General features: G+C 48.9%; 1 protein-coding gene across 1 annotated transcript in view; it reads right to left on the bottom strand.

The window, feature by feature from the left end:
- Window positions 1-18,803, bottom strand: part of LOC309884526 (peroxidasin homolog) — a gene marked incomplete at its 5' end in the record, with an annotated part of 43,585 nt that overhangs the window by 2,468 nt on the left and 22,314 nt on the right. The window contains 16 exons of the mRNA XM_082773580.1: window positions 350-467; window positions 786-879; window positions 1,252-1,366; window positions 1,891-2,099; window positions 2,728-2,862; window positions 3,342-4,845; window positions 5,950-6,107; window positions 6,857-6,965; window positions 8,424-8,580; window positions 9,787-9,899; window positions 11,271-11,429; window positions 12,701-12,817; window positions 12,991-13,263; window positions 13,664-13,833; window positions 15,358-15,475; window positions 17,632-17,801. Coding sequence (XP_082629706.1) covers window positions 372-467; window positions 786-879; window positions 1,252-1,366; window positions 1,891-2,099; window positions 2,728-2,862; window positions 3,342-4,845; window positions 5,950-6,107; window positions 6,857-6,965; window positions 8,424-8,580; window positions 9,787-9,899; window positions 11,271-11,429; window positions 12,701-12,817; window positions 12,991-13,263; window positions 13,664-13,833; window positions 15,358-15,475; window positions 17,632-17,801 — 3,697 coding nt within the window. The 3' untranslated portion in view covers window positions 350-371. The remainder of the gene's footprint in view (window positions 1-349; window positions 468-785; window positions 880-1,251; window positions 1,367-1,890; window positions 2,100-2,727; window positions 2,863-3,341; window positions 4,846-5,949; window positions 6,108-6,856; window positions 6,966-8,423; window positions 8,581-9,786; window positions 9,900-11,270; window positions 11,430-12,700; window positions 12,818-12,990; window positions 13,264-13,663; window positions 13,834-15,357; window positions 15,476-17,631; window positions 17,802-18,803) is intronic.

Here is an 18,803-nt window from a genome sequence, read left to right as displayed (position 1 = left end):
TTGCTAGAAGAAATCGACCCGGAGTCCCAGAGAACAGACCTCAGACACCTCACCCAGTCCACCTCGTCCATCCTATACTTATGTCTTTCCCCATCTTTGCCAAACCAGTTCTTAAAAGACCTCCAGGAATGGATATGCCACAAGGTCCCCAGACAACCCATTGCAGTGAGTCACTAATCATTGCTGTTAGAAATGGTGTCTAACCTGCTGCATTTAAGCACATTACCTCTTGTCCCATTCACCACTGGATTGCTCCATCCCTTTCTGCAGTCTCTTCTGTAGGTGAAGACTGCTCGGGTGTCCCACCACATCCCCCTGGAGGACCCCAGCCCAGAACAAACACCCTTACCTTGTACAAAGAGGCAGCACCGTCATCTTTTTCTCCATTTGTCTCCAGTCTTCTTCCCCTGTCCGTATGCACTGGAGTTCCTGTGGTGCCACCTCAGCTGGCTCTCTAGGACATTCACCTGGTGGGGATGAAAAACCAGCAGCTCTAAGAGGAGTCTGCACTATTACAGAGACCATCTGTAACTTGTTCCAATTAAAGAAAAAAGTGGCAGCTCAAGTCAATCTCACCGAGCTTTAAACCTGCATTTTACCCGGCAGTTGTAGGGGTCTGAGCTCACAGAGCTCGACTCCCTCTCCTCTCCGAGCTCTACCTTCTCTGAACCTGTTAGCTCCCTTGGGTCAGATGCTTGCTCATGGCTCTGGAGGGCACAGAGGCTGTAGATAGCTAAATCCTGCTCCAGATGCCACAAAAGACAAATACTGAAGCACAGTTTTACCTGTTTCCGTAGGGAAGCAACTGTCTTCTCCAGTTCACCCACAAGGGACTCGAGATTCTTTCTGGAAGAAGGGCTCAGAGAAGGCACCTCATTTCTGGGGAGAGGGATAAAAATGAAAGGGATCACGGAATCGTTGACTTCCCGGATTGCAGAATCGTTCTGCCTTCTCCAACACCAGCCTCCAAATCACAAATGGGGTGCAGAAGAGCCCAGCTACCCGCTTTGCCTGCCAAGGGAGGTCAGTTAAACAACCACTTACAGTGTCCCTGATGTGCCCAGATATTTAAACAGCAGAGTCATGCTCTGTGCTAAAGTGGTGGAGGATTTTGATCAAGCTCAGCAGTGACTTACTGAAACTCTCCAGGCCTCAGTGCAGAATGCCAATGTTAAAGGCATGAATGGAATGAGTTATTAAAAACTTCTCTTACGCTTCAGAACAGAAACAAAAGAAGTGGCAATACTGCACCTGGGGAAGGCAGGCTTGAGCTTGGCAGGGTTTTCTTCTGGGTAGCTGAATCCAGGAGACCTCTTGCTTCGGAAGCGCTGGGAAAGCGCCCTGAATTGCCCACGTGTCTGGCAGTCTTGGGAAGGAAGGGAAAGCCCAGATGAGCACCCGTCTTTAACGAACCATTCATCCTGAAGTGATGTGTGAACAAGTCAGTGCTGCTCGCCTTCCCCACCCACCCTTGGTGCCTCTCTTACAGCAGAGCGGAGGAGACAGCAAAGGTGCATAACAGGGCGTGCACCGCGTGGGGATTCCCGTGTCTCGGGAGGACATCTGTGCCAGAACATAGTCCAGAGAGACCACGGCAGGATGTGCGCTTTAACGGAGGAGCTTTACACATCCCAAATGTGTTTGTTTGGTTGTATGTGGTGGAGATCACCATGCCTACACCCTATTTCAGTCTAACCCCTAAGCACGAGCCATCGGCTGCTGCCAGAGACAGAAGCACTGAACTCGGAGGACCCTTGGCCACATCCATCACAGATATTCTCCTTGCCTGACATTTGGTTCTCACGGTGCACCATGAAACCAGCTCCTGGCATTTTATACAAAGGGATGGCGCTGGGTGATGCCCCCCAGGGCCATCAGCCTCCTTCCCACCTTCGCAGCAGTCCTGCCAGAAGCGCAGGTCCACCGCGGGGATCTCCTCGCAGCCGACCATGCCCTGGGGGTACGATGCCACCCGGAAAACGTCCCTCTGCAGCTGCTGAATGTGATCACTGTTGTCACAGATGACACGAGCAAGGGACGCCTGCCTGATCTGAGTCAGCTGTGCCGGCGTGAAGACTCCAGGATTCTCATACCAAAACCTGCAGTGGGCGGTAATAGCAGAGTGAGTCAGGAGTAGAAGAGGAGGACAGGGAGTGAGGCTGGGAGCAGGAGGAGAGTTCCTCTACATCTGCGTGGCTGCACTGAGACCACTGAAATGGGCTTTTATTTGGTTGTCAGACAACTGTGAAGCCACGGACCCCATGAGCTGCTGGCAGATCTGAGTGCCACCACCTCACATATACAGCCCCTTGCAGGGGAATCCCAAGCTTCAAGGAGCTCTGCTGCAGCAGGCTGGGAGATGCATGGGTGGGTTTGCAATGCTCCTGCCCTAAGTGCATCATCAGGCCAAGAAGGCTTTCACTTGCACAAGGAGCAAATGGGAAATTTGCTCCTACGGATATTTTCAGCATTTTGAGGAGACAATGGACACATCCACAGTGGTGTCCAGTGTCCTGTGGACAGGGAATTGTTAAATCATGAAAGGACACATTGACAGTAACTATGGCAAGTCCTCCCTCAAATACCGGGCAGAGGAAATCCTGCCTAGTATCAAAGACAAGCCACAGTCAAAAATGACATGTGTTCTGTTACCTCCTTGCTCCTCAAAGGGGAAAAACCTCCTCAAACAGAATACCAAAGACTTTAGGCTGACTCTGATGACTGTACCTGTCTCCATGCCTCAGCCTGCTGAACTGTGTTGTTAACAAGCACATCAGCGTTGGTCCAACTCTGGTACCAGGGACAAGATCCTCCACCATCAGTGCTGGAAACAGGTCAATGTTTTTGGTAGTTCCATATAAACTGAGGGATAAAAGATATATATTTAAAAAAATAATAATTTAAAGACTATCAAAGAATGGAGACAAAATAAATCTGATCCCATCGTAGGAATTTGTATGCCAGGGACTCAGCTGGACAATATTTCTAATGGTCTTATCTAAAATAAAATGGGATAAAGATCTGTCCTGGAAAGAGTAAGCTAATGGCAACCAGTGCAGATAGGAGGCAGTTTAGTCTCACTGGAAAACAGCTCTAAGGCTCAATCTGCTCCCAAACTATACCACACCAGTGCCTGATGACAACTCACTCAGAACCAGCCTGATCACTCAGAGAGACCTGATTTATCTTACCCTGTTCTTAAACCACAGCTATTAACTTATCCTAATATCTGTGGGCAGTAATATCCGGGAGGTTATTTAAGGGGTGCTCTGGCAAGAGCAGACGCTTTTCACCGACTGATTTGCAGCGATTCTGATGCTCCCGAGACCCGGCTGCAGTACCTCCTGAGCTTCTCCCTGATCTCCAAGTTCTTTATCTCATTTCTGAGGTCCTCGAATTCCTGCGCAGACGAGAGGTTGCAGAAGACCCTGAAGTCGTTGTACGGTGGGATGCCGTGGTCTCGTCCTCGCTGGATGTTGATAGCGGCCAAGTCCAGTGAGACGGAGTGGGCCATGGAGAAGAGCTTCTCTGTCAGCTCCATGTTGAGGAGTTCGGAGGGGACCCGCATCTTCCCAGGAACCCCAAAGAGCCCGCGGAGGAGGGGGTCGATCCCACCCTCCTGCGTGATCCTGAAAGGGGAGAAGAAGGCCTTGTGCAGGGGGACGTGGCCTTGGCGGATGGGCTGGAAGGTTTCGTTCAGCCGGTACAGGATGGGGTTGATCAAAGTGTGCCCGAAGCGGAAGGCAGCGGTGGCAAAGGCGTTGAGAATCCCTGCGTTGACGTTGGGGTCGTAGCCTTTGTACTCACCCAGCATCTTCATCCCAGCTTCCCCGAGGATCTTCGGCAGCCAGTGGGCGTAGGTGATATGCTGCATCTGGGCACCCACGATCTTCCGCGCCTCGTGATAGAGGAGATCTCCGTCCCAGTGGGGATTGAGGGCCGAGAGCTCGGCGGCGATGCGGTTGTGCTCCCTGAACCACAGGGTGTGCATGGCCGTGAGGCCCAGCTGCTCGTTGGCACGGTGGTCTCCTGCCAGGAAGCACGGCACGGGGCTCTCGTTCTCATCCCTCATGCACTCGGTGGGTGGTCCCACGGCAAAGGGAAGGAGAGGTTTCCCCGAGCCGGGCACGACCTGGCCTTGCTTCAGCAACCCTTTCTGGCTGCTGAGATCCCGCAGCTCCCTCGATTCCTGCTCGGTGCTGCCGTAGACATTGGAGGCGTCGATGTAGGAGGTCAAGTGGTTGATCTGCTCCCTGGCGTAGACGGAGTTCATCAGCAGGGAGGTCATCCCGCTGCCGCACACGGGGCTGGAGCGGACGAAGAACATGCAGCGCCCGTTCCTCACACGGGGGTCATTGGCGGGGATGAGGACGGAGAAGCATGGTGGGTCGTTGCTGCACACCTGGCTGCAGGGAGCCCCGTCCGAGAAGCGGGACATGCTGATGGCTGCCACCGTCTGGTCCATGTCGTGGTCCAGGAATTGGCCCCACTGCATCAGCATGTGGGTGAACTGCTCGTCGGGGGTGATGGTCTCGGTGCCGACCATGGCGGTGGAGACGAGGCGGGGTAAAGGAAGGGGCAGGTCCCTGGCGTCTTCTGATAAGGAAAAGCCCCTGGGGAGGTTAAATCCGTTCTGGTAGGCAGGTTTGAGGAGCCGCTGGAAGGCCGTGAGGGACGCGCCCCACATCGGGTGCTGGAGGTTGTTGCAAGAGCCGTCGTGGGTCCGGTACTTCTTGTGGAAGCAGATATCGGAGCAGTTTGGGGTACGGCGGTGAGCAGAGCAGCCCGACAGGTTCGCGATCATGTTCAGGTAGTGAGGAGACACCAAGTCATTGTAACGATACCCTGGGAAGGAAAGCAAAGAGCACCACGTCAGACCACAGCTGGGTCCTGCTGTCCCACATAAGGGTTCTGGCCTGAAACCTGCTGCTGGGATCCTCAGGATGGGCACGGGGAGGCCGTGTCTCAGCGTGGTGTCACCGTGTAATTTACAGAAAGTCTGGATGCACAGGATTAGATCAGACCCACAGATAAGAAGGGAAAATAATTTAGTATAAACCGTGCAGAGATGGAAACCAGAAGCGTTGTGGCTGGCAGACCAAACTGCTGGGGCGATCTTCTGGGTTTATTTCCCATCTCTCTGGGTTATTGCCGCAACCTTGAGCATCCCTGATGAGCCCAATTCTACGTGACGAGCAGCAGGGAAGCTGTGGGCGACTGCACAGAGCGAAAGTGCTGAATAATGCTGAGCCGTGCGGATGCTGGCGGGGAGCGAGGAGGAAGGCTGGCGGTCTGACGAGCCCGGACCAGCCCCGCAGCTCCTCGCAGCCTGGAGCAGATCCAGGCAGGTAAAAGTATTTACGGGCCCAAACATACGTGCCTGCTGCCTGCTGACTAACACGTAGAGGTGGAAACATGAGGTGGATGGGAACGTCTGATGGGTACAAAGGAAGACCCAGTTAGCAAGCTTCATCCTCCGTTACAGCACCCAAATACTCCAGTTTTCGGTATTTTTCTTGTTGCCACTTGGAGGGCAGGAATCACTTCTGCCTGTGCTGCTGAGGAGCTGAAACTCAGATCCACAAGGTCACTCAGATGCCTGACCCCCTTTTTCTAGGGCTGAGGAAGGTAGACGGGTAAATATTTGTAAAAATTAGGGTCTTCATAGCCAACTGGGAGATTTTTAGCAAAATGTGGAACCGAACCACTTTCACGGGGACCAGGTTGGTACAACAACCACAGGAAAACCCCTCAGCTGTTATGAAAACCTTTAGATGTTAGAAAGAATTGGGACCCAGACAGCACATTTCTTGATACAATGATAATTAATCTATACTCTTGGCAGAACATTGTACTTTTAAAACTTTCTAGATACCTACACATTGTTCTTTTAATTTAATTAATGTTAATTAATCACATGGTTCAGAAGGGAAATGAAATCTCTCCTACCTGTGACATTCACGTCCACAATTAAGCCTTGCTGCACGTGTTCCTGAATCAGCTGCAAGGTCCTTTCAAAGATCTCACCTGCCCTGGCTGTTTCAATGGTGTAGGGGTCCCGGGGGTAGCGGAAAAGAGCCAGCAAGTCGTTGGGTGTCTTGGGGCGTCTGTTCCAAGGAATTAGAAGAGATGCAGGAACATTAAAATAAATATTTTTGTATTTGCTCCAAAGTATTTGGAGCAATGAGACTGCAGGAATCAGGCTCTAAGCCTGGTATGGTGCGTGACCCCCAAAACTAGTGCATATGAATGTGGTTTGCCTGAATATTACAGATGATTAAATAAAAGATATTTCCCCCCATGAAAATGCACATATTTAATTTCCTCAGTATCTCTGTGGTTTTTTTTCCTGCTATATAGTAATTTATTTTTTAACAGCTGAAACCCCAAGGTTTTGGGCTTAATACAAAGTGTTTATTTTTTCAACAAAACATATGTTGGGATGGAAGAGGAAGGAATTGTCATTCTCTCAGAAGTCCTTTTTCATTAAGGAAATTCTAAGAAGGATTATATTAGTATTTCTCCCTACACGAAGTCAATTGCATTTATAATATGACTATGTTCCTTTTTTTTTTCCCGCTGTCTCTGGAGCCAACTCCAGCTGACAAAATGCATGTAGCAGATATATGTGACATAAGAAGTGGTATTAGTATATCAGATTTTTCCAGGACCCCAAATGCCTTCTAGCACATCCTCACATCTACACGGTATAGCTTCAACCTCCAATACCTGAAACAGCACCGTAGCTTTCATTTGCGGATTGTCAACAATAAAATGAGATTTCAGAAAGCTTCATTCAGTGCCTCTTATCTCGTTTCTGCTTCACGCCTCACTTCTTGGCCCTTCATGCACTTACTTGCTGAACAGCTCAGTACGTGTTGAATTGATGGCATAGTCCACGCTGCTGATAGCTTCCCGTATGGAGGTGGCTACAAACGTGTCGCCGCTCCGACCGACATCTGTGGCTTTCCGAAGCACAAAGAGAAAATACAAAATTCTAAATTTATTTTGATATTAATTTGTTGTCCAAGCTCAAAAAAAAAATCCGCGTATGAGAACAGGCACCACAGTAACTCCACTGCAGGTCAAATTCCATTTGCATTTGCAATTTAAATACCAGGAATCTTTTTTTTTTTTTTTTTTTTTAACAGATATTCTGAAGAAGAAATTCACTGACTGAAAAAGGTGATTTTTCCAGGTGGCGGCTGTGGAACACACATTCAGAATCTGTTCCTGTACAGCTTTGCAAATAAATGCCAGTTCTGGTTGGTGCTTAAAGTGGAAAAAGAAAATTTACAAATCACAGTGGGCTAACCCTCCCCAAATGCATTTACTTCCTACAAAGGAAACTTCTAAAATTCATGAAATTCATTTGAAAGCATTGCTTCTACATTCACTTTCTGTTTGTGGAACACTTCTAATTCAGTTCAAATTTAGTGTTAGCACATCAACCATATCATTTTAAAACAAAAATGAAAGCTGTTGTTTGAATACCTTCAGAAGTAAACAAAAATCCTTGAAAGATGACTACAGAACGTTTTTTTTTTTTGAGCCAGCACCTTTTTCACAGGAAAGCAAACCAGTTCTCATTTGACTACTGGTGTATGCAATGGGCAGCTGGAAAATGAGGTAGGAGTCAAGAATAAATCACAGAAATTATCTTCCGAATAATTTCAAGCAACAAAAGAAATTTCCGATTATCTCAGTTCCGTGCATACTGACCCTGTATAGAAAATGCTATTAAGTTCACCAAATAAGCTCCTCAGTATTCATGATGGTCACTCCTGTGTGCTTGAGAAAAGGTCTCCACTTAAATTCTTAACCTTATTGCCGGCCTTTTATTTTTTTTTCCCTTACCAGTTCTTCCTCACCCTCTAAGAAGCACAATGGCCGCACTTGACCTCTGCTTTGACTAGCAGAGGAGTGCTGCTCTTCTTTATTCATTACAGTTTCCCTAATGCACAGAGCACTTGCTTGAAAACCCAAGACTTATTTCCCATCCCTAAGGGACGCGGGGAATGTTTCAACCCCCGTATTTGCAGTGACAGTGTTGTTCTCACTCCCCATCCCCTGGTGTGCGAGGTTACGGTCAGACGCTGACTTGTGAGCGTGCTGGCACATTTTAATAAGTTTCTCCCCCTCAGCAGAGGCAGGAACTCCAGGCACGCTGACAGCTCACTGCAGCATGAGACAAAGCCGGTGGTTTAGGACAACACCTTGTGCTCTGCGTTGAGCAACTGCAGCTCAGCTGAGGCAGCAGCGAGGAGGTGCACGGCTTCCAGCACGCCTGTGGGTGACCTGTGTGCAAAGAAGCTAAGGAAATAAGAGTGTTTTCCCTTCAAATTGCAGCCGTCATGATGCTACAGCCTCTGCTTGCACAAGAGCAAGAGGAGGCTCCAAAGGACCACCAGGAGATACGCTACCGGTGATGGTGAGCTGCATGGTGCTGGAGGTGAAGCCAAAGGGGTTTCTCGCTATGCACTCGTATCTGCCCTGGTCGGCCACCCCCAGGTCTTGAATGGAAAGGGTCCCGTCGTGGCTGATGTGGAACTTGCCGCTCTCGGTGATCTGAATCCCTTCCTGTTGAACCGTCAAGATACATAAAAAGGTGTCAGTGGGTGGAAAGCTTCCATCAGCCCAACCTTCGGCAACCCCGCAGATGGATGCGATGAGCGAAGGCGGCCACCAGATGTTAGCATTGCTCTTCCAGAGGAACCAGAGAGCCGTCCGAGGGCAGCTGCTCCTGCCTGGAGCCACAGCAAGGACCTCCTTGCTCAGCTCCCTCACCCCGAGCTGCCCCCAGGCGCTCGCTGCAGGGCACACACGCAGCAGTTTCCCTGCGCTGCGCACAGACAGCCTGGCACAGAAGTTTTGAGGCACATAGCTAAGTCTAAATGTCTGCAGTTTGGGGGCAGCCTGAAACTGAGGGATTTTTGTTGGCTTTGAACTGCAGATGGCAATTTTTGCTGGCTCTGGGCGGCATCACTGATTGCAGTGCTGCAGAAGGCAGCACGCTCAACCCCACCTCTCAACCTGCCTGGTGGCACAGGTGGCTCCAGCTTTACTTCTTTATTCTTTTATTTCTTAATATCTTTCTGCTGCCCTGGCCCAATCTAAAACTCACTGTGCTGCCCTCCCAGACTCTTTCCTTCTGCTCCACTGCTGGCTGGAGCCCAAGGCAAGCTGCAGGTCACCTCCCACCAGACCTCTGCAGGGTAAATGAGGCTGAAGCTTTTTCCCCTGTGACTTGTTCCATGCCTGGCTGTGCTCACAGCCAAGGCAGGTCCCAGTGAAGGTCACAGGTGTGATATGGCACAGAAGGAAAAACTCTGAAGAGCTCCATCTAATGAATTCTTCAAAAAAAACAGCCAGACTGCAGCATGACTGTGAGGGATCATGGCTTTGCCCCACCAAAGCTGAGGCCAACCAGCATCATCCAGTCCCACCACTGGGAATCCTGGAAATAAGGACAAACTGCTTAGGAAAAAATCAGTTTTCAGTTATTTCCAGGAATAGTCAATCAAGCGTTTCTAACATCCTGGAAGGTCACTGGCTTCAAGTTACTCGTTTGGAAGGAAGAGCAAGAGAAAGCAGGCATGTGCACTGCGAGGCTTTGAGCCCAAGAAACCATTTAACAGCACAAATCAGTGGAAGTGTTGGTCCTTATAGTGAATGTGGCTTCTTCCCTGTGCATTGCTGAAACTGATTTAAGTAGTTCAGCTGGGAGAGTTTAATGAGAGAGCTGCTGAGGCTTCCTGAGCCATACTGAGTAGTGTTGTCTCTTACTTTGACCCAGGTTATGGTGGGCCGTGGGTCCCCCTGGGCAGCGCAGGTGATCGCGACATCCTGGCCGGTCTCTGCCACCACGTCTTGGGGGGGATGAAGGAACACGGGGATCACTGTGAGACACAGGGAAAAAAAAGTTACAAGCACAATAAACACAAAGAAAAACAAGTCTGTGTGCAGAACTTCTCACTGTTGAGAACACAGAGTTGCTGGGCTCCTTTTGCTGTTGCAAGGGCCCTTCAAAAAGTGTCAGAAGATGCACAGTCTCTGTCCCTACCCCAGGTCCTCCATCATTTACATCTATTACTTTACTTTCTACTCCCGTGTGTCTTTGTTTGGTGCAATTATATTGGAATGCATTAGGCTCTCTGTCATTTAAAGTCTTTTATTAAAGGACTTTCTAGGAGAGATGCTCTAGAAATGCTGATTGTGGATTGATTCAGGGATTATTGGGTGAGGTTGTCTGGGAAGTGTTAGGCCAGATTAAGGAATTATATCAATCTTGGTGGTCTTAAAATATTCTGTGAATCCTTTCTTTGCAGCATTACTAATTTCATGCTTCTAGTTTCCTTCCATGCAGTTTATCATTACCAAAATTCTGTCATGCTTGTGAAAGAGCAAGGGCAGTTGCTTGTTTTGAAAGATTATTTATATGGGAATAAAAAAGAAAATGAAAACACGAAAGCATTCCTGTGTGACTTTTGTTTTCACAACGGTTTGATTTTAGAATACCTAAATTTAGGTTGAACCTGTGGCCTTGTAGCTAATGTTTAAGATAAATGTATCTGGAGCCTGAGTTAAATCTTACTGAGAAGTAATCAGTTTTTTGTTGTTGTTTTATTTTGCAGAATACTTAATTTAAAAAAAAAAAAAAAAAAAAGAATGTCACAATTTATTCTGTAGGAAAGCCAACATTAAAAAAAAAAAGAAAGAAAAAGAATTACTAAGAATTTAATTAATATAATTTTTTAAAATTCTCCAACAAAAGTCTTGTTTCCTCTACCAAAAATCACTTTCTTAATAAAAACTCCCTAACACATTAAAGGTCCCCATTTTTCACCCAAACTGGTCCAATAACAAAGCTCATCTGATGGGTGTTAAAGGTCACCTCTGCTCACAGACCCCTGCCTTAGTTTTTATGCAACTGATACGATCCCTTCTCCCATTCACTGGCCACCCCAGATGATTGCATTCCCACGATTATACTCTTTCTAGACAACTAGACAAACTTTCAAGTAAGGAAAAGCGAAGCAGCTTCTTCCAATTTGCAAATCTTGGCACGAGGGAAACCTCTTTAAAGTTTCCCACCAACAGATCAAGCTCTCATGGCTAGACGTCTGCTCCCTGGCAAAAGCAAACTCCCATCCCACAGGCATCAGGGCAAATCCCTGCCTTGTCAGAAACTGTTATCTACCAAAACATTAACTTAACGAGTTAAGGTTTGCCAGGTTAATTCTCACAACCTCCAGCTCCCGGCAGCTTACCTCGGGGGGTCACAGAGAGCTGCACGGGGAGGGTCCTCACCCCGATGGCACTGATGGCATGGCACTCGTACTGGCCTTCGTCGTGCAGCGCGACCCTCATCACCCGCAGGGTCCCCGTGGAGAGGATGCTGTGCCTCCGGTCATTTGGCAGCGGCCCACCTGACGGAACGAGCAGAGCAATTTGTTAATTGGCTGCGAGGTTTCTCTCCCCATCACTGCAGGTATCTGTGTGAGGAGTAGAAATTTCATTTCCTTCCCAACATGGCATCAGGCACCCTGAAATATCAGCTTCAGCACGCTGAGGGAGGAGTGGGCAGATGCTGCTCTTCCCACACCCAGGAAGATGACTGAGTTGTCTTCTCTAAGCAACACAAAGGAGATGGTGCTTTTTTTCCTCAAGCCTTTTCTTAGTGAATACTGCAGATTTATCGACACCTGATGGAAAGCAAATCTGCGTTCAGTTATCCAAGCTGTCTGTTCAGTCAAATACATGGAAATATTTAACATTGCCTTTAATTCAGTATTTTGATTTTCTCCAGGTTGGAAACTATATCATTCATATTTTCTCTATTTAAGGTGGAAAGTTCAACATGAAAATATTTTATTAACCCTCACCCAAACTTCTCTATCTAGTTACTTTAATATTCTGCTTTCTTCCAAATGAGAGCTCTGTGGGAGCTATGCTCCAGTACTTCTCCTCCTATTGTCCTGGTCTTAGCATGTCTCCTGTAAAAGCACTTCAAAGCTTGGTTAATTTTTGCCCTGTTGAGTGATGTAGCAAAAATGGTTACAAAAATCACCTTTACTTTACTTCTTGTCACCATGACCTTTTACATCTCTCCAAGAGATCACAGCAGTGAAATCAGGTTAAAGGAGATGGGGAACAAGGTGGAGGGGAATTTAAACTGGTCCTTAACTCTGCGTCAGGGCTATTGCTGTGGAAGCTGGAATACAATAGCCATGAATCCTCCGCAGCACTAAACCATTAATTATGGCTTGTGAAGCATAAGGAAAAGTTGGAGGGCCTCTGGGCCAAGCGTTATTGGCTTCTGTCCCAGAGCGTGTTAGATGGGATCAGTTCAGCGCAGCCAGCGCTAACAATCATTAGAGATTTTAAAAGTTCCCCACCACCTGTTGGCCCAAAGAGGTTTTTCCTGAGCTAAAAGAAACCTCAGAGGTGTGTTAGCAGAGAGCCAGCGCCTTCCTGCCCCTCAGGAGGAGCAGACTTACAGAGCTGGCACACAGTGATATCCACCAGCCTGGAGTTTCCAGACCTCACCTTTCCAAAGGCTGTAGGAAGTCCCAGGAGGAGGAAGCTCAAGGCTTTCCATGGGTTCCCATGGGTGACCTTATAGCTTAGCTCTTCTCACCCACATCCCATGGGTGGTGGTATGGAAGAGAGAGAAAACCCAAGCCAAGCGAGGCAGTACCTGCCCTTGTCCAGGCAATCACGGGTGGAGGGTGACCCTCAGCTGAGCAGAGGAAATCCACACTTTGCCCCTCGGTTACTGTCTGATCAGTGGGGACGAGGAGAAACCTGGGAGAATCTGGAGGAGAAAGCAATGACTGAGGAGCAGGCAAGAATTCAGCCAGCAAGCTCTGGTTAATTCTCAGCTCACGGGAGCGTAAAAATTAACGAGTCACAACGCACAGGGATTAAATGCACACACCTGGACTGAGCATTTCATCCCCAAAACAGCATCAGCCTGGGGCTCCTCACCTTGCACTATGATTCTTGCTGTCGCCTGGATGGACCCCTCGGTGTTGCTGGCGTTGCAGTTGTACTGCCCCTGGTCGGAGAAGGTGACGTTCTGAATGAAGAGTCCTCCAGAGCTGGTGATGGCGAAACGGGGATCCTGCGGTAAAGGAGAGCCTGTGCCAAGGGTCCAGCTGACGCGGGGGTGGGGGTGCCCAGAGACCCCGCACTCCAAGGTGACGCTTTCCCCAACCAGCACTTCAGTGTTCTGCGGCTGGATCACAAAAGTGGGCTTGGCTGGAAGGAAAGGAGTGCTTCAGAAACCAGGAGCCCTGCTGCCCGCTCAGTCACAGACGGAAATTGCTTGAACCCTTCATGCAGCCCAGCTACTGCCCTGTCTTTTGCCTCTTCCCCACTCCCATGTCCTCTCCCCACTTGATGCCCTCATGCTGCAGAGTTCTTCCCAGCCTCCCAAGTCCCTCCCTAACCCTAAACCCAGTCTCTAACCCCCCAAATTCTGACACCCACGAAGGAGCCACCCCACAGCTCAGCCCGTGCCGTGCCATTACTCTCCTCCCCAGCGCATCAAGACCAGCTTGGCACCTACAAAAGAGGGTGCCAGCTTTGCTCAGCTCCCCTTCCAGCCCTCCCCACGCCTCTGAGATGGGCCAGGAAGGAATAAACAAGGCTCAATTACACGGGGTGCCAAAATAGCGCAGAACAACTTCTTGCGTCTTGACCTCCCCGGCGATGTTCTTGGCCATGCACTGGTAGACGCCTTTGTCTGACTCCTTGGTGTTCTGGATCATCAAGGTACCGTCCTGCAGCAGGTTCAGGCGGTTGTCATCTTTCATGTCGATCTCGTTGCTGAAAAACAGCCATAAACAGGGAAAATTGGAAAGGGGAAAGGCCCAAGGGGTCCTCCCACGAGCTGCCAGCGGGGCAGGGGGGCTTTGCACGCACTGCAGTAAATTGGCGTTCCTTGGCACTGCTCTGAGACCTCATGAAGTTTATAGCAAGAGTTATGATTTAGAGCTCTGAACTCCAGCTCCAGCTCTGATTCACTCCCTGGGCGAGCGACTTTCTCCCTCACCACGGATTCTGTGTGACGTTTACGGCCCATCAGGAGAGCGCACTGTTCCTGAGCAACAGCATCGCTGCTATTGTCAGCCGTCGAGGCCTGCGAAGCTTGTTCTCATTATTTACCAAGTGCAAATATACTAATGAATGCATATTGTTATTGTGTGCAGCCATTTCTATTCGAGCGGGCTCAAGGGCCTCAGGAGGGGGCAAAAACCTCCAAGTAAGTCTCAACGGGACCCTACCCTGGCTCGGATTCCAGTCTGAGACCTACAAGCTATGAAGCATCTTCCCTTTTTCTGCAGTGACCTGTGACTCCTGGAGCCCAGCCCACGGCAGAAGGTCCCACCACGGCATCCCATTTGTCCCAACGTGAAGGAATCTTGGATAGCTGCGGATGATTGAAAAGGGAGAGGGGACCTCTCTCCCCCCCAGGACAAAAGCTGAATCCACTACGCAAACTAATATGCTTGCTGGGCATTTATTTAATTCCCCCGATGTCTCCTCGCTGCAGTCGTATCTCGTTTGAGGAACATTTATTATCATTACCCCTCTTACAATGCTATCTTTGGGAGCCTGCCAGCATTTCCCTAACAAGACCTTCCTTCCAGGGGACTTCACTCAGCCATAAACTTTTGCTCCGTGCTGAAACTTTGCCTGGTGGGGAATTAGCTGAAGAAGCATACATTGATCATTTTTATTAATAACCAGGCCCTATTCAGACTCCCACAGACAAGAAGCTCGTAAAGCAGCTAAGTAACTTCGCTTCCTCAGTGGGTAACTGCTTGAGCACAGAATATTTTATTGTGTAGCATTTCCCAGAAATGCTTTGGCATCTAGCAGAGCCATATATTTTTTTCAGCGTTGCTGCATATAGCATTAATCTGCAGGCTGCTTTGCAAAGTCTTGTCTTTCGGAGGAGCACGGTAATTTTCCCTCTGATGGAAAAGCGTTTTCCCAGCACACTGGGCCTTCAATGAGAAAAAGCAAGCATCGTGGCTTAGAGCAACACAAAATACCTTTCTCCTTTTTTTTTTTTTTTTTTTAAATTTCAGTCTGCAGAGTGTGTTTATGGGAAAGTTATAAACTCCTGGAATCCACTACAATCCACATGAAACGTTTTAAATACAGATGATAGCTTGGATTACACGGTCATCAGAGAACGCTGTTAAAAGGAAGGTAAATACAACCCATGGAATATTCATTTCTAGTTTTTAACGTTGCATGAAACAGCTTTTGTAATTGCAGGCTGAGGAGCTCAGCGCCTGGTAGAAACCTTTGCTACCCCAGGGCTCATTGCGTGCGACTTACTTGTTGTGGAGCCAAATGATCGCAGGCTTCGGGTTGCCTTCTGCCCTGCACGTGAAATAAACCGTGTTTCCCAGGAGGACGTCGACATCGTGGGGCTCTGAGGTTATGCGAGGCCTCTCTGCAAAAGACCATTTTAACATAACCCAGTCGAGAGTAGCACAAAAGCACCTCCAGTCCAAACAGATGGGGGAAAACACCATCCTGCAGCCCCATCCTGCAGCCCCATCCTGCAGCCCCTGGGCACGAGGCACCAGCAGAGCCCCAGGCACACGGGCATTTAACACAAAACCAGCCCAAGACTTCTTATCAAGAACAGCAAAACTAAAGATGCCAGGGAAAAAAAGAGCATCATTTATTCAAGCCCTGGAGGACCGCAGTAGCCATTCTTATTATCAACAGCTGCTAAGATCAGCTCCCTGCAAAGCCCAAGGCAGCACTGGGAGGAAACCAGACCTGCCTGCATGCTGGATCACTACAGCTGCCCCAAAATTTGGTTCCTGGCTCCCCCAAATGACACTGTAAGTCAGCAGCACCCTCACGTGGGTCGTTTTTCTGCCCTTGGCATCCTGCTGCTCTCAGCAACTGCCTGCTCCATCCGAACGGTGCCAGCTCTCCGCAAATCACACCACTTCTCTTTTGACAGGGTTTCATTCATTATGTCCCTAATTCATCGTCCCAGCCCTATTCAGCTGAGCCTTTCACTACGTGCTTCATTTTGAGATGCACTCAAGCACTCAGCGAGCCAAACGGGCTGAAAGGACGTGCTAAAATAGGAAGGAATTCGTGCCCATGGTCTGACGTGCTCGATCGTGTTTCAGCAGAATACTTTCTCATCTAACAATCTCTACACTCACCAGCAAAACCAGGTGGATTATTCAAAAAAAATTAAGTGAGAACCTGCTAACTTGTCCAGTGTAAGGCTGGTGCCTTTATTCGTTAGCCTGCAAGTCCACGAGTTGGTAGCCAGCCTCCAGGATTCCAGGGAGAGACCAAAACCACCACGAGCCATGATACAAAATGCTGACCCGGTGCAAATCCGCACTGCTGGCTCACATCTGCTCCGAAGCGGTGGGTTAACTCCATGCCAGCAGGCTCCACACTGACTCAGATATCAGCTGTCTGCATCATTAGGGCTTTATGCTGAATTATGCATCGTTTGTCTTCCCCAGCTGGCACAACACCAGCGTAAAAGCCTAATGCCAGCAAAATCTTCCCACCAGGTGCCCTGGCTAATTTGACAGGCATCCCGCTGTGCGCCCATGCCTGAACCGGGACAAATTTCCATCGTGGCTGTACCACGGCACCGGGTGCACGGCAGGGACAGCTCGTGGTGCAGCACACACGTTGCAACAAGTCCCAGCCCGTGTTCCAGCTGCTGCCCTTGGACCCTTTTTGTTCCTTCCACCCCCTCGAAGTTATGGGCCCTGTTTGTGCCAATTCAGCCCTTTGCACAGCTGCGCCCTAAATGGAGCTGCAACATGGTCAAAGAGGAAAAAAAAAAATAAAATAAAATTGTAGGAGAAAAGTGGAATTCAGGAGAATTCAATTTCTTCAAGCCCCAGCTGATGTCACACATCTGGCTCCCAGCAGGGCCACACAAACAGCTGGACTGGCACGTACTGGGGGGCTGCTGGTGTCTGGTGAGGGGCAACACCTCAAAGCAAGCCCGCTGCAGGGAAGTATCGGGGATCCACAGCTAAAGCCCTGCTGATGCTTGCACACCAAAGTCAGCGTTCTGTCGTTCTCTCTCCACTAAATGTTTAATTTTGTCATTTTTCAGAACAAAGCCTTTCGTTTCAAAATGGATTAGTTCATGGAGAAATTATCTAAATTTAAAGAATAACAGATTAACAAACGCAACACACTGCCACAGGCAAAGCATCCGGCCATTCATCCACCATGTGTTTACTTGGGCTTGCAGCTGTTTGGAGCCACTGAGACTCTTGCAGCGCTCCCAACTCCATTCAGCCTAACGCGGGACAAGATTTCCCAATTTCTGGTTTAGCCTCTGACTGCAGCAGATCCTGTGCTGGCCCTACGCTTTCTAAAAACCAAGACAACAACCGCCAGACAAAACAGAGCGGCTTTCAACATGCACGCGACTGTTGACTTTCCCCGCGTTACGCTGATAACCAGCCTGACCCCAGCGAGACATTTCTGGTTTGGCAGCGACAGGAGAGAGAAAGCAGGATCCCGGGATGGAAAAGAGGAAGGGAAAGAGACAGGGGAAGCATTTCCTAGCCCAGAGCCCAGCCCTGTGGCTGCAGGGCTCACCGCAGTTGAACTCCTGAGCTGTCAAGGTGACGATGGAGCGGCCATGCAGCTCCCGAGGAGCCTCGCAGGTTGCAGCTGTCTGAATGCTGCCCTGCTCCGCGTATTTCTTCAGCAGCTCGGCCAGCCACAGCAAATCGCAGTCACAGACCAAGGAGTTGGAATCCAGTCGCCTGCAAGAGCAAGGGGAAGACATTTCAGTCCCAGCCTCCCACCTGTGTCCCTGCTGCCTCTCCCCTGGGCATGAGAATGGAATAGCCCTGGACTGAAGGACCACTCGGCTGTTCTTCCTTGCATTTGATTATATCCCAAATTAAAATCAGAAATGTTGAATTCCCATAGCTCTTAAATTCTTAACCAAGTCAGAATGATTTTTTTGAAACACAGTCGTCTATCAGTCATTCTAGTTTTAAATGACAATTATTCTATTTAACGAGCTAAAATGAAATATTGAAATTTCTCAGAGGATGGAGATTTCAACCTTTGTTAACTCTGTCAGGTAGCACTGCCTCTGCTAGAGATTTCTGTGCTCTTGGGTCAGATATCACCGTGTGACATGTGGATATTCCTCCTGGCCTGCAACCGTAACGCTGTGCACCTAACTGCCCTAGTTGGCCAGGACAGCTGCCCTAGGGTAGCTAAAATCTAATTCCACAGATTATTTGCAGGATCACAAAGCAGAACATAGATTATATGGAGTGCAAGGTGTGAAGCTTTCAAATGAGCACACGGGAATTCCCTCAGCATTAGCTGGAGCACTGAAATCAGCTCAAAGAACCCCTTGATTTTAGCATGCTTGGGACTGATCTTTTTCTGTGACCAGGTGTTAGAGGTTGCAGCATTTCTGCACAACTGTAAGGACTTTTATTACTGTGAGACATGCCTGAACCATGTCGAATGGGGGCAATGGTGACCTCCTGGTGCTTTTCCTTCCACTGACCTCATTACACCGTACAGTGCTGTGCGCACAGATAAAGGAGGCTGTAGGGAGATTAGCTTATGCCTCCTTCCCCACTGACAGTTTTACAGTATACGAGCCTTAGCCATCTAAAAAGACACGGGAGAAAGGCCTAATGGCTTAATGGACAAACATTTGAGAAGGTGAGATTTCGCACAAGGCCATGATACAGCACTTTATAGACACCGTGCCTTTTTCTCTGACCCACACAGACAAA

This window comes from Aythya marila, assembly GCF_965140915.1.
Source record: "Aythya marila genome assembly, chromosome: 16".
NCBI lineage: Eukaryota > Metazoa > Chordata > Aves > Anseriformes > Anatidae > Aythya > Aythya marila.
The sequence above is the reverse complement of the archived record's forward strand: the minus strand, read 5'-3'. Positions and strand labels throughout refer to the sequence as shown.